At 40.8% G+C, this 13,960-nt stretch overlaps 1 protein-coding gene across 1 annotated transcript; it reads left to right on the top strand.

Annotated features, from left to right (window-relative positions):
* Positions 1 to 503: 503 nt before the first annotated feature.
* LOC132259316 (hepatic lectin) lies at positions 504 to 13,625 on the top strand. Its single transcript, XM_059756889.1, has 5 exons — positions 504 to 775; positions 4,347 to 4,604; positions 11,755 to 11,861; positions 12,510 to 12,618; positions 13,096 to 13,625. The coding sequence occupies exons 1-5, from the start codon at positions 694 to 696 to the stop codon at positions 13,338 to 13,340; spliced, it is 801 nt and encodes a 266-aa protein (XP_059612872.1). The 5' UTR covers positions 504 to 693; the 3' UTR covers positions 13,341 to 13,625.
* The last annotated feature ends 335 nt before the right edge of the window (positions 13,626 to 13,960 follow it).

Raw genomic sequence — 13,960 nt, 5'->3', positions numbered from 1 at the left:
TTGAACATTTTCCTTATGAAAATGATCTAACTCATTTCCTCGAAAATATAAGCCACTATGTGAGCATTATAGTCTACATAGCAGACTTGTATTTAGGCATAAGACTGCTCAACGAGTAAAAAAAGGAATTCCAAAACATCCCTACGAAAAGGTTTAAGTACAAAGATTCATTTTATGAATATGTGAATACTGTAAATATATAAGAAAAAAACCTATGAATGAGAGAACCGAGAGAGAACTATATTTATTTTATTCTAAGACAGACATCTTATTTTTCCTCTGCCATGCGATTTATTCACTTTTGTGGTCCTTTTGAATTTTTCTGTTCTTCATACAACGTTTGATGGCATTCGGAAGTGCCAAATAGGCGTGCAGAATCTGTGCTGAGCAGTTCCACTCGGCACGCATCTTGACCTCGAGTTGGCTTCCCCCGGACCTCGAGTGCACGGAGGCCGATCTGCTACTTTTACCACCTCCAAGACACTCTCCGTGGACTCAGTCTTTGGTGAACCGTGGTAGCAGCAAGATCGCTCGTCTCTGCAGTCGGTGTGGTATCATTGGAAAGTGATCGTGCGAAAGTCTCGCCGATGTTGAGAGTGTGACTCACAGATTTACACCAAATTCAAAGCCGCTGGAAGAAGCTCACGCTCAAGATCACTTCAAGAGGATTTTGGCTAAGGAAATTGTGCAGCAATGAGGCGGGTGTTGGTGTTGATTCTGTGCATCTCGATGGCCACAACTCAACGGAATGTCAACAATATTGTTAAGGAGCGCGGTAAGTGGACAGTTTTCTGCATATGCAATAGCTCAATGTTGTCTTCTCCTCTGGTCGTCGTTCGCCCTTTCAAAAAGCGCGAATCATCGGCGAAAGTTGAATGAAAATATCGCTGAGACGTAGGCTGAGAATCAAAATATTGTTGTGCACTTTTCGGTGTTACACAATGCGCGCTCGTCTCAATTGGAGACTTTCGAGAGGGACAACTCACTTCATTCTGCTGAGACAAATTGAGTGGTTTACAAACTGAAAACTATGGCGTTTGAGCACATCTCGAGCCTTGACTTTTAGATGGTTTTTTAGGTGTGATTAAGAAAAACAGTCATCTGAATCTTAAGATGAATCTTCATCCGTTGAATCTGGATTCCCATCTTTTTTGTGTGATTGCACATTACGTAAAAAAAACCCGTCGATTGGAGACAATATAATTTTATTTGTGCATCTCATCTTAGACAAACACGTTTTCCTCTCCAACACACATAAATTCTTCACTCTCTCGTGCGGTAATCAATTGCTGATCCGCCACAAGCTTATCGATGCATTCCTTTCTTTTGTGCAATATTTTCAATTGCCTCTTTATTGACATGGTGACATTGGAATGCCTTCTTAAATTCTCAGTTTTGGAGGTTCAGACTCTGCGTGTCTTTACCCCATCGATGTCTGCTTCTTCACCAAGTTCACTGGATAAGGTCAAATGGAAGTAAAGTCACGTGAAATGTGCCAATTGTAGATTTCTCTCCACTCTTAAGGATGGTTTAGAATTTTCTACATTGTCTAATAAATCCACTGCAAATACGTGCGAGGGTTAAGTGAGGCCATAATTAAATTACATCCACCAAAACACCTCGAATTCGCTGGTTTTGCTCCACAACATCTCATTAGATGATCGGGGAAATTGCACAACGCGCGCATTTTCTCCACAAATTTGGCCATTAACTCCAGTTCCGGCAAAATTTCAATGAGAAACTGGAACAAAACGCTCCTTGAGTGACTGAAAGGTGCAATGCAAGGTGAGCACGAGTCAATGAAACCCAGGTGAAAAGTGGAGCTTTTGTGATCATTTTCGTCGCGGGAGTGAAAAGATTGGCTTAATCGGGTGTGAAGACATGAATTTCAAAATAATGCCATAGAAATTATGTCTTCCAATATCTCCTCTAATCGTTTCACTGGCAGCTCTTGTATAACATTTGGAGGCTTTGGAGGCTCGATTGTGTGATCGAGAGTGAAAATGAAAGTGAATAGTTCTCGTGCGACAACAGAGTGACACGAGGATGCCCTTAAAAGTGTCAAAAGTGGTCCAAAATTGGGTCAAGCTGAGATGAGGAATTTCATTTGTCCGTGAAATTAATTAAGACTTCTTGCATGAGGTGAAAAGTGCGCGGTGATCAATTTTGGATGGCTTCTAGTGTCCAAAAGGTGTCGATCATCCTTACCTGAGGCGGTTTTAACACATTTTCTCTGTCCAATTTTGTCTCTGCGCAAGCACAAAAAGCTCTCATTAATTTGCACCTTTCGAGTGTCGGAATTGTGCCATCCACGTGCAATCGCAAGTGGGCTTCGTGAGACCCTTTTTTTCCGTGCACTCCGGACGCGGTTCACCAGATTTATGATGTTTCCCAACGCATTTTGCAAAAATCCTGTAATTTCATCTGACTTGGCATCTTTCTCAAGTGAAGCGGAATTGCGAAAAGCCTTCATTCTGCCCAAGAAGCTCTCCGATATGCTTCCCTGGACATGCAAACAAAAGCACCTCTTTGCACAAGGCTTCCCCGAACGCATCTCTGCGATGTGCTGAGAAATGCCAGACGCGTGCAGTGCATTAAAATCGACATTTTAGAAATTCGCTCAAAAAACTCTCTCGCCGAAATATAATTTATTGGACGACTGATGGCGAGAGTTGCGGAATTTGCTTGTCTTAATTTCTTATATCACAACGATTGGCAAGAAAGTTGGAATGATTTCGACGAAATGAGAGGAATTTGCATAATTTTCTACTTATGTGTGTTATCACACACGATTTAACTTGATTCCGATAGTGTTTGTTTGGATTGTATTCTCCAAAGGGGGAAATAAGAAATTTTATGATCTTCTTTATAGCTAAAATTGGACTTTTGTGTATTTTTCTTGATCATAATTCTTCAATTAAGAATAAATTTTCTTTTTTTTATTTCTAACTCAAAATCGCAACAGTTTAGTTAAAATAAATTGAGGTTATGTTTGACTTTAACATTGTTTGAGAAAAAATATACAATTTTACTGATAAAATGAAAGTACATTCAGTTCAGGCGCCAGAATTTCTTCTTTAAGATGCTACTTTTAGTCTTAAATCAGTCACATAACCTAGAAAAATATGTCAAAATTAAATCATGGTTAAAAATAATTGTCTGAGAGTCAAATAATCAACAGAAAATCAAAACTTTGACCCAAATATTTCAATTTCCTAAAACATCTATTGATTTGTACACTACTTCTAGTCATAATATATCCCCCTTGGTATTCTCTCAATCTGAAAGCTTCGCATTAATTCGTAATGAGCTTTCATGTGAGAACAATCCGAATAATTGCGACCGAAGTGAGGTCATTTGGTAAATTTTTGATTGCAATAAAAAAGTTGAATAATGGATAAAAGATAATTAAAAATTCTTTAATGACACAAAATTAAAATTCATTGTGATCTTCAGCATTTAAGGTCTGATTCCACGAGCCGTTGACTTCAATGCTAAATGTCTAATTTTTCAAATTGCCTGCATCTTCTTCGTTTATTTCGAAACACCTCCAATTTTTTACACTGCATGGAATATGGATGAAATATAGTAAGATTTTGATTAAGTATCTGAAGAAAACTGAGGGATTCGAATGTTATTGTCTTGGTTTTTGTCGCTCCTGAAGCGACTATGCAAAGTTGTAAATTAACTGGAGAAATCTGTTTGAATGTAGCCCACAATCAGTGGCTCATATAATGAAAATGCTGAGAAATATTTCACCCCATAAAGGCATAAAAGCAGGTGAATGAAATGAAAATAGATGATAGTGATTTTATTGATTTACAAGAGATTTGGTGCACCTGTCGTGATTGGAATGTTGCTAAAGAGTGAAGCAGTTTTGTTTCAATTTTCCTCTTTTCTTGGGCACGAAACACACAGACAATTTAAACCATCTGCTGAGAAAGAGAGAGAGACTTTCCTTTTTGCCACATTTTGTACCTGGCAAATAGTATATCTGATATAATATCCATTCTATATCGCCGTTATTACACTTTTGTCTGCCAATTTCACTTTCCGCGGCAATTGTGAGCGCGTCGCGCGAGTGAGTCATTTTGGATGTTGAGAATTTGCTGTGCACACATGGAGTAATTTACTCATTTTAATCTGCAAATGGGCGAGACATTTCCGGATTCTGGCAAATTTATGCTCCACTCGACTGACACGTGCTTTCTATTAAGTCTTTTGGTGCAATTTATTGACCTCAAGCATCTCCCATGATGTGTTCACCTGCCGTAGAATGAATGTGTGACGTGATAAAGAGCTTTGCGACGAGTGTTTGATGACAAACTGCTTTCTTCTCCTTTCAGGAGATGAGAACAGCGAGTTAGTGCGCCAGAATAGAATAACGCAGAGGATCATTGCGAATTTCCTGGAGAGGCGACTCTTTCCGCATCGTCGCCCTCAGCAAAGTATTCCGACAATTGAAGAAATACTGCCATTGACCACTCAGTCACCCCAAAGAATCGCACCCAAGCTGTCCAGCAGCGAGGAGGAAGACGATGTGGAGCAGGAATCGCTGCAGAGTGTCGAATCTGAGCATTGGGATAACTTCTACAATGACGATTTTTTCGATGAAGGCAGGTGTTCTTCCTCCCCTTTTTTCCCCTTGCTTTGACTGTTCTTGTGTTTAACACTGGATCTGGACATGTTTTCTATATTTTTTTAGTGCTAGAATTGGGCTTTTTTCCCTCCTTTTCCAAAAGTGTCTCTGACTTAATCCTCCTCCGTCTTGTTTTACCTTTTATTCCATTTGCAACAAAGAGTATAAAATCACTTTGATTAGAGACGTGACAAGTGTTGCTCAATCACTCCTTGAATTGTATTTAAATACTCACTCATATTCCCCTTGCCAGTCATTCACAGAAATTTATTCATTTTCCATTGACGTGTATTTTTTCGCAGTCAATTGAGAGACGCATAAATATTTGAGTGTGTTTATTCTTTTTCCCCAACTCACGACTCTCAAAGCCTCCAAATAGTTTTCACACTCGTTTTCATGAGCTTCAATTCATGCTCGAAAATTGCATAAAATTATAGTACCGTGAATAAAGTGTTTATCATAAAACACAAGAATATTTTCATAGTGAGTTGGAGAGAGAGAAAAAATTCCCCATAATTCACAACAAATTGCCATTATATTTTATTTTCCTACATCGATGCCTCTTTTTTTTATGTAATGTGGCGACATACGGTTTTCTTTCCTACCCTCTTGACCTTATGAAAAATAATAATTGTAGTATTTTTTCGCTGGTTGCTCAATTGAGTGCCATAAAGAAGACAATTTCTCGTGAACCATCTTATGATTATTTCATTTGCTACATCAGATAAAAGCCACTTTATCCAATTCATAGTCATAATCCTAAGTGATGGTGGAGAGTTAAGAGCCCATGTAAGGCTTCTGGGTGGAGATATAAAAATGAAAGCTCTCAATTAGCCACCGAAAGCCATGGCGACAGAGTAAAAAGCGAAAGAAAGGTTCGGTGCCTTAAAGGTCACGGCTGTGGCGGCCGACATTAACCCACTGTCGCGGCCCACCCACTCGGAAGACTTATTTTTAAGCCCGATCTCAGCGATGCACGCATTGTCGCCCGATCTGCATTCCCACCGTGGGAAGAGTGACATTTCGAGAAATTCTTTACCTTTGGCCTTACGATGGCTCTTACTGATGAACCAGCAATTCAACTGCGATACATTGATTTTATTATCGCCTAAGCAATACATGATAATAAGTCTCAACGTGACATTTTTTCATCGTCCTTAAATACACCGCGACTGTCAAAGGTCAAATTGATGGAAATGTGTATATTTACCGAGATGTTTACCAACTTAGAGGCTCACTGCAAACTGTATCCATCAGTGAAGCTTCACAAATTCATATATAAGAGGTGCGAAGCGCCGAAGGAGAAAAGGTGGATTGCAAAAAGCCATTTGTATTTAAATCGTCTTGTGATGATTGGCCGCGATTCTGCCATGTCTTTCCGCAAACTTCCCCAGAACAACCTTCCAAGGACGCTGAGATTCTCAACTAATCACAGAGTATTGATTGAGAGGAATTCATTTTATTGCGTCTGGGAATGGATATCATGTCAATTACATCTTGCAAGACAACACGGATGCTTCTTTATGATCGTGAGAAGATCACAATTTCTGGCTATGGCGCGATGCTTTTAGCGTGATCTTTAAATAGCACGTGCGAACATGATTTTATCTCAAGATCGTGTTTTTTCTTCTTGTTGGGCAATATTTTAGGAAAATATTATATGGCTAATGAGCCGGGTAATCAATTTTGGGAAAATTGACATTGACATTTGCCGTTTTTTGTCCATCTTCAGCCGTCTTTCTCACCCAACATTCTTCCTCTGAAGCCTAAGGTGGGCACATATCTTTCAAAGAGCCTCTCTATTGATGTTTTTCATCTCATCTATGGCTTTCTGAGATTGTTTCCCTGACACGAGAAAACCAGTTTTGTGAGCGCGCCCTGGGGGCATTTTCTTGTACACGACGCGCGCGATGTCTTCAAAATACAGCCCAGTGAAAGTTTCCTCGCCATCTTCATCTCCTGTGCGTGAGTTTTGCACCTTGAGTCGCACAGTATGCACATTTTTTTTCACCATAATCATCAACTAATTCACGCGGAGCATCTCTTAAATTCCATGTCACGGTTCTTGCATCACCGCGATGACGCCTTAATCTCCTCGGCCCAGTGTTTATGAGACGGACAACATTCCACGTCTGACATCACACACCATGTGATCAATCAATCCCAGCCGGAATATTCCCTCAGCCATATGATCACGAATTTTGGGGTGATTTCCCAATGAACTCAGGAGAACGCTGTGGCCGTTGATTTTCGCAATACCGGCTCCCATGGAAATTTCCTATTCGCCACATTTTTAACGAGTGTCTCACTTGCCATTTCGATCAACTTCTCTGAGTTATTTATGGAGTGGCAAAAGGCAGAAGAGACTTAAATGCTAAACACGAGAACCAGAAAATTCCTTTCCGATAGAATCTCTGCTCTCCTATTGTGCTGATGATTAATATCCATCGCATGGAGTAATTATAAAGGCAAATTGGGAGAATTCGTGGTGATGAAAAATACTGCGAGATCTTTCCTGATAACATTTGGCGGAAAATATGCAAAATATGATAGAGAGGAAGATGATGAACAGCAGGGTGTTGACGGAAAGACTCGCGATGATCGATCTTGGAGCTGTTTTAACCGAAGGAACATTTAGGCGGCCGTGGTGCAGTCGGTAGAGAGCCAGACTGAGGACATCACGGTCGTGTGTTCGATCCCCATCACTTGCAAATGATCGAACACAACAGATGCGAAAAATATTAAGCCCTTCAATGGCAAATATAGAAATTCCAGCCCAAATAAGGTTGCTGTTAAATGTGCCAACTGAAGTAGAAACTTCTGTGGAAGTGTATTTCGCATCTGTCCTTACTTATAGATGGGCACACTACCAGACTGGTGTCGCCTGTAAATAGCGATATCGTCTGCAAACACGCCCAAGGCCAAGCTCTGCTAGTCTGTGAATTTGACTGGCTCACTTTGAAAGCCTTGCCCTCTGAGTGGGAAAAATCAGAGGATAACCGGGGGAGAGGGACGACATAAATAAAAAATAAGATATCAATGAAAGTCACAGGCCAAAGCTGTACCGTCTGAAAGGTAACTGGATGACTGGTTAGCTTTGGGTCTTGGCCCTTAAAATGGGAAAATTTTCCTGGGGATGCATAAAGGGCCCGTCAGATGGCCTGGATGCCGTGGAGCAAGATTTCTTGTACCACCCCCATTTCTAATCTAATCTAACCGAAGGAACAAACTCAATTGAATTGCAGGTCTTTATATTGGATTTCCTGGTTTAGTAGATCACGAGAGGAGAGAAACGATCTTGGAAGCTTTTTTGTTTAAAAATCCTATCACTAAAATTACAAACAATCATTGCAGAGAATCTTAAAGACATTCTTTTTGAACTTATTTCTCAAATTAATAGATATAATTGTTTTTTCTCCAATGTTACTAAAGAGAAACTCTTGAAGTTTCAATTCACTTTCGCACTTTTTGTTGGTTAATTTAGCGAAAAAAGCAATTTGATTTATCCAAGGATGGATTTGGGTAAAAAAAATTTAATCTGAAATTTATCACTGTTTTGGTATTTGCAATGTTAAAGGGAAAAAACTCTCACATAATCTGAAATTCAAGTTCAAATTCCCGGTTTGAAAGTGAAATGGCACTCGTGGTCGTTAATGGAGCGTCGCAAAAGCACTTCAAATTGATGATACCACCTCTAAATTTGACCATGTCTAGGCGTGTGTGTGGCTCAGGCCCGAAATTTGAATTTCAAAACACTTTGCAGCGCATTTTTTGCTCCCCATCAAAGCTCAAAACGATATCTCAGGGATCGGGTTTCTTCATCCAAAACGCCCCTCTTCGCTGGAGGATTAAAGGCTCTTTTTTGTCAACCTGTTCTTCATATATATGCCTAAATTGGCGCCCATTTCGTGAGCCTCTGACCTTTGGAGTTGATCTTCTTCATTTGCTGGCAAGTTTGCTGGCAAGTTTGCTGGATTTGCGCAAGACGCGCGCGCGCGCATTCCGCAAGAAATTAAAATCTCGTTACGCTCCCGAAGTCTGTATTTTTTCTCCCCATTCTCAAATTGCGATCGCGGGGCTTCACATTCAGGCGTGCCCTGAGATGCAGTGGATCTCGCGCAGAGATAATTGTATCCATTTGCAGAGTGGGACTTTCTCTGACGCGCTGTCGTCACAAGGTCTCTCGCAAGAAGCCGCCTGACCATGGCTCGGCTGCTGGTCCGATGGACCCGCGCCGCGGCAGAGGCCGTCAGTTGTTCGCCCACAGTGAGTTCAGTCGCATCGCAGCATCCGGCACCATGAATCTCCTCGAGATCGCGTCCGTCTTGCTGATTGTGCAGCTCGCGGCAGTGTCTGTTGGTGAATCGAAACAATCACCGCCAATAGGTTCGTGTTTTGCCGTACATTTAAATGTCCAGCATACAATTGATCACCTTTCATTCGCATCTGGAAGTGCGCGCCGCTCTGTGTTAGGAAAACATGATATGGCAAGAAGGTGGCAAAAATTCGAGGCACTTTCTCCGATCTGCAGATCTCTTTTCATCACACACAGGCCAATTTGCCGTCGTGCACAAAATTAATCCTGAAAAAAAAAGACATCTCATGACACGCCAAGACATTTCCTGAAGAATTTGTCTACACACACGTCCAGTTTCATAACTAATGATGCCTCAAAACATTCCTAAGGTCGCGACTGTTAATTGGTAAAAATCGCTTCAGTGATTTATCTTATATCTCTCCACTTCTTGTTCAATGTTGATCGGGTTTTTTCTGCTGCTTCACGACTCTCGACAATTGACGAGCAATTGTGTCAAAGAAATAGCCATTATTCTCATTTGTTGGGGCAACATGAGGCATATTTCACAATTCACCTTCCGCCTCTCTTCACACGAAGAGGCACAAAAAGCCAGTTGCTGGGTGAAAAGAAATTTCAAATTCAACAGCCACTCCACCTAATTGGCGGAAAACAATTGGATTTACCGTAAGTGTTGATGCAAATCGGTGAAAAAACACTCAATGATTCCACCTACGAGACGCAGCTTGAGGCGATATGACGGATTACATTGCGCAATGGTTGAATATAAGTGAAGGTCTTTCATAATTTGGACATTGCAGGGCGAATCAAAGGAATTTTGCAACAATATTTGATGCCATTCTGGTGGTGATTTTGATTGGCGATGACTCAGAGGGCCTAAAGTGCTCCATGTTTATGGTTAAAGTGCGCTCATTGAACTCTGATTTGTTGTGCGTTGTCTTTTGCGCGTGCTTTGAGCGCCCCTCTCTCCCCTAAATCCATCAAAACCAAGATGAAGAGGAGGAATTCCTCTTCTCTGCTGCATAGCTGATGAAACTGATTAATCAATAGCCCAAGCAAAGCTCTCTCTTTGTCACTCTTCCACTGTGGATTTTCCCTCCTAATCGAGTGGTGATGCATTCCATGAATAGACTCCTTTAAGTTATGAGTGAGTCTTTTGCATAATTGCCAGAAGCCTCGGCAGTTGCGCAACTTTCTCACTCGTTGACGCGTGCTCGAGTGTGAGAATGCCTGAATCTCCACATAATTGCAGCTTAAGCTGCACTTTGCATTCAATTAGCCATCATTCTCTCTCTCTGTCTCCACGACAATTCACCCATTCATCCATTGTCGGACAGTTTGGTGGCTGTGAATTTGTGAAACAGGGTCCACCGACTCGTGTCTTGTCGCTTAATTAGACTTGCGTTGCGAAAATCTTATGGCCAGTGATGATCTTGACTCTCTTTTCTCACCTACAAAGAGCAATTCCCTGATAAATGGTCTGCGCATTGCAAATCTCCTAGCGAAACGCCTAATGAAGCACTTTTCTACTGGTATATTGTCAATTATGTGCAATTGCGTATGCTTTATTATTACTAAAAGTTACTAAATGATCCGTGGAAAATATGTGGCGACTTATAAATCGCTTCATTATGTGTATAATCGCCTATAAATTGCGAGAGATGCGAATCATCGAGAGACGTTTCAGTTAATTGTGGACGCTTATTTGAATTACCTAATAATCGTCCATCGATCTATTTCCTGTCACATAATCACACTCGATGGACTGTCCAAGAGTGGCATTTTCTTACTGTAACAGAGGAAAAATGCCGATGGATTATGTCATCTCTGTGCGATGTTGGTCTACAGAAGTGTGCTGGAAATATAGCTTTGCCGACAAAATGCAAATGAAGCTGAACTCCAAATTCTATAAGTCATTCTGGAGTTGCGTTCAAGGGGGAGATAATACAGTCAGAAGTGGTGTACAAGATGTTAGGAAGTGGAAGTGTTGAAAAACTTACAATATTCATTGTCTGACTGTTTATTTCACTGCTTAATCCTCCAAATTCTTTAAATTTCTATCGATTTTTACGCAGAATCAATCAAAAAATCTTTTTTTTAGGTTATGTAGACATTTTTACTGAATAATTCGCATTCTAACACATCAATTCTTATGTTCAAGTCGGAGGAATCGTTAATCATTGGCAGAATTAAGCATTTGATGTCAAGAAACACTGAAAATTGTATTGAATTCGAACATAACCTCAAAAATAGTAATTTACATCTGGAAAATGGTTATTTAGAAGACTTTCTAAACTTCTTAGTTCAATGGAAAATCATAACCAAATAATCTTGTGATCTAGAAACTCTAGAAAGCTTCGAAACGGAGTTTTCGAAGATCTTTTAGTTATATTTTTGAGGTTACGGTCAGGAAAGATGTGGAAACAGTCTAAAAACTTCAGGTTTTAGAAGTGTCTGGCAAATTTGGAATTGTTTGAAAGAAGTGTACAGATTGAAGGCATATTGTCTCCCCCTTGGTTGCATACTATTTTACTTCACACAACAGTTAATCGTGAATTGGTGCACACAGAAAAGTTAACCTGTCATGTAAACAAATAGACTTGAAGGAATCTCACAGACTAACTAGCTGACCTTGCGCCATTGCACAGAAGTCAAAGTGTAATAAAAGAATAATACTCCGACAGCATTACAAATTCTAATATCTTCTGAAGCCCATGAAGTGTCGTCCCAGATTCGCACGCCGAACATAAACAACAATCCCTCTCACTTCAGAGATCACTAACCGACCTCTCCCTCTTTGCAGACTGCCCAAACTGCGTGGATGAGTCTCAATTGACGCCAAATAGATGGACAATGCCATTGCTCAAGTTGGGCGAGAAGCGCTACTACTTGGGAGTCTTCTTCAGGGTGAGTCCTCCTTGTCCGTATTCTGATGTCCAAATATTTACCGTCCGTGATGCCTCACAGCCGTGGCGGCGTAACGTGACACAACGAGGTCAAGTGTAACTTGAACAGTGGCAGGAATTTTTTTTTGCCAAATCTCACATTGGTTAGAAGCAATTTTTCGTCATTTGCACCTGGCGTGAAGTCAAATTGCGAAAGGCGGAAGCAATTGCCAAACTCCTTCCCAAATGCGCCTTTTGACAAATTGCCACGATTCACCAGGTGACATTTGGAAAGCATTGGAGGAGGTTTTTCCAGACTTATTCTGAGCCATTCAGTTTCTTATCGAGGCAATCTGCACTTTTTATAGCTCCTTCTCAAAGGTATTAGAGTCCAATTTCAATTAACACATTTCAGGGAGATAATTTGAAAATCATCAAGACGACTTAATAAATTAACCTGAGATCTGGTTCTTTCAATTCAAAGCTGTTCTTGGTGTTTAATTGAGTTGTTTAAACACTTTTTTATGGAGTCAAATGAACCTTGTGAATTCCAAACTTTATTAATTGAACGAAATTATAAATAAGATTATTTAAAATTTAAAATTGCTTCTTTCACCTTTCTTGGGCACAATTTTGTCTCAATAAACTGAACACTAATCAATCTTTGCAGGCCAATTGGTTCAGAGCCGCTCAGTACTGTCGATTCCACGGAATGCACTTGGCCAGCATAGCGTCTCAGGAGGAGAACGACAAACTTGAGAAGCACATTCGTGATTACGGTAAATATTGGTGTAGGAGAAAAAAATCACATCAAATCTGCCAAGTCCCAAAATAACAATTTCAATTAAATTCCAACATTGATCCAGGGCGACTCTGAGGAAAATGTCTTCCGGGGATTTTCAGAGTGAATTTCCAGGAAAACTTTTTCTCACTTTTTCCTCCAATGAGGACATAAATCATATAAAAAAATATGTCCCGAAGATATTTTCTCTCGCTCTCTCTCTGTTTATTATTGAGTTTCTCTAAGTGACAAAATTAGAGGCACATTTGGAAGTGCCTGAAGTGGAGTTTATCAGAGAAGCAATAATAGAGAGCATGTTACTTCCTGGAACTGATGGAATTTAATTTGTGCGGAGAAACTTTTTTGCAGGAAAATCAAATTTCCCCATCTTGTGAGAGTTGCAAGATTAATTTGAATTTTCTCCAGAGCCTCACTTTCTCGCAATTTAATGCCACCACGCGATTTATGGTTGCAGGGTTCGGAAATGAGCACTTCTGGACATCGGGCACTGACTTGGCCGACGAGGGCAGCTTCTTCTGGATGTCCACCGGACGTCCGATCACGTTCACGAACTGGAACGCCGGTGAGCCCAACAACTTCCGCTACGAGAACGGCGAGGAGGAGAATTGCCTGGAATTGTGGAATCGCGATGGCAAAGGACTCAAGTGGAATGACTCGCCGTGCAGTTTTGAAACATATTTCGTCTGTGAAGTACAATAATAAAAGAAGAAAAAAAACCGTCCCAGAAGAAGGCGAGTGTGACACTTTCGAGGAGACAAGGAGTCGCGAGAGGACAGGAGGAACACTTTGTACAGACTTCCGTGAGAATCTGCAGTGTTTGTGAGCTTTGTGTCCTCATGGAATGATGGGCAGATGTTGAGAGATGCGTGGATTAAATGTTATATGCTTAATAATTAAGTGACAAATAAGATTTTAAATGTAAATACTCGAATAGCTTGGTCCAAATCTCGTGTGTGAATAGAAATAAAGAAAATATTTTATAAAGACAAATTACAATTTGTACAGCAAAAATCGCATTCCTATGAACCCCTCGAGCGTGCAGAGAATTTCACTTTGGCGCCCGAATTGCCGGCATGCGCAGACCACTCGGGGATTTCCCAATTTTCTCGTGCGCGCGGAAAAGTCCACGGAAAAGCGAGACAAGTGCAAGTGGTCTCTCCTCATTCGTGAAGTGTCGGTCGGGCTGTCACCACCGCAAGTCAAGTGGCCCACACACAAGTCCATCCGCAGTTCACTTGTGCTCTGCCTCCTTGGCACTGCAATCTCTCTTTCTCCCCCACATTCACAAGTGCCATTTTCCCCGTGGAGCATCAATCAAA

Source organism: Phlebotomus argentipes, unplaced genomic scaffold (assembly GCF_947086385.1).
Source record: "Phlebotomus argentipes unplaced genomic scaffold, Phlebotomus argentipes genome assembly scaffold_18, whole genome shotgun sequence".
Classification (NCBI taxonomy): domain Eukaryota; kingdom Metazoa; phylum Arthropoda; class Insecta; order Diptera; family Psychodidae; genus Phlebotomus; species Phlebotomus argentipes.
Note: the sequence above shows the minus strand (reverse complement) of the source record. Positions and strands in the feature narration are given on the sequence as shown.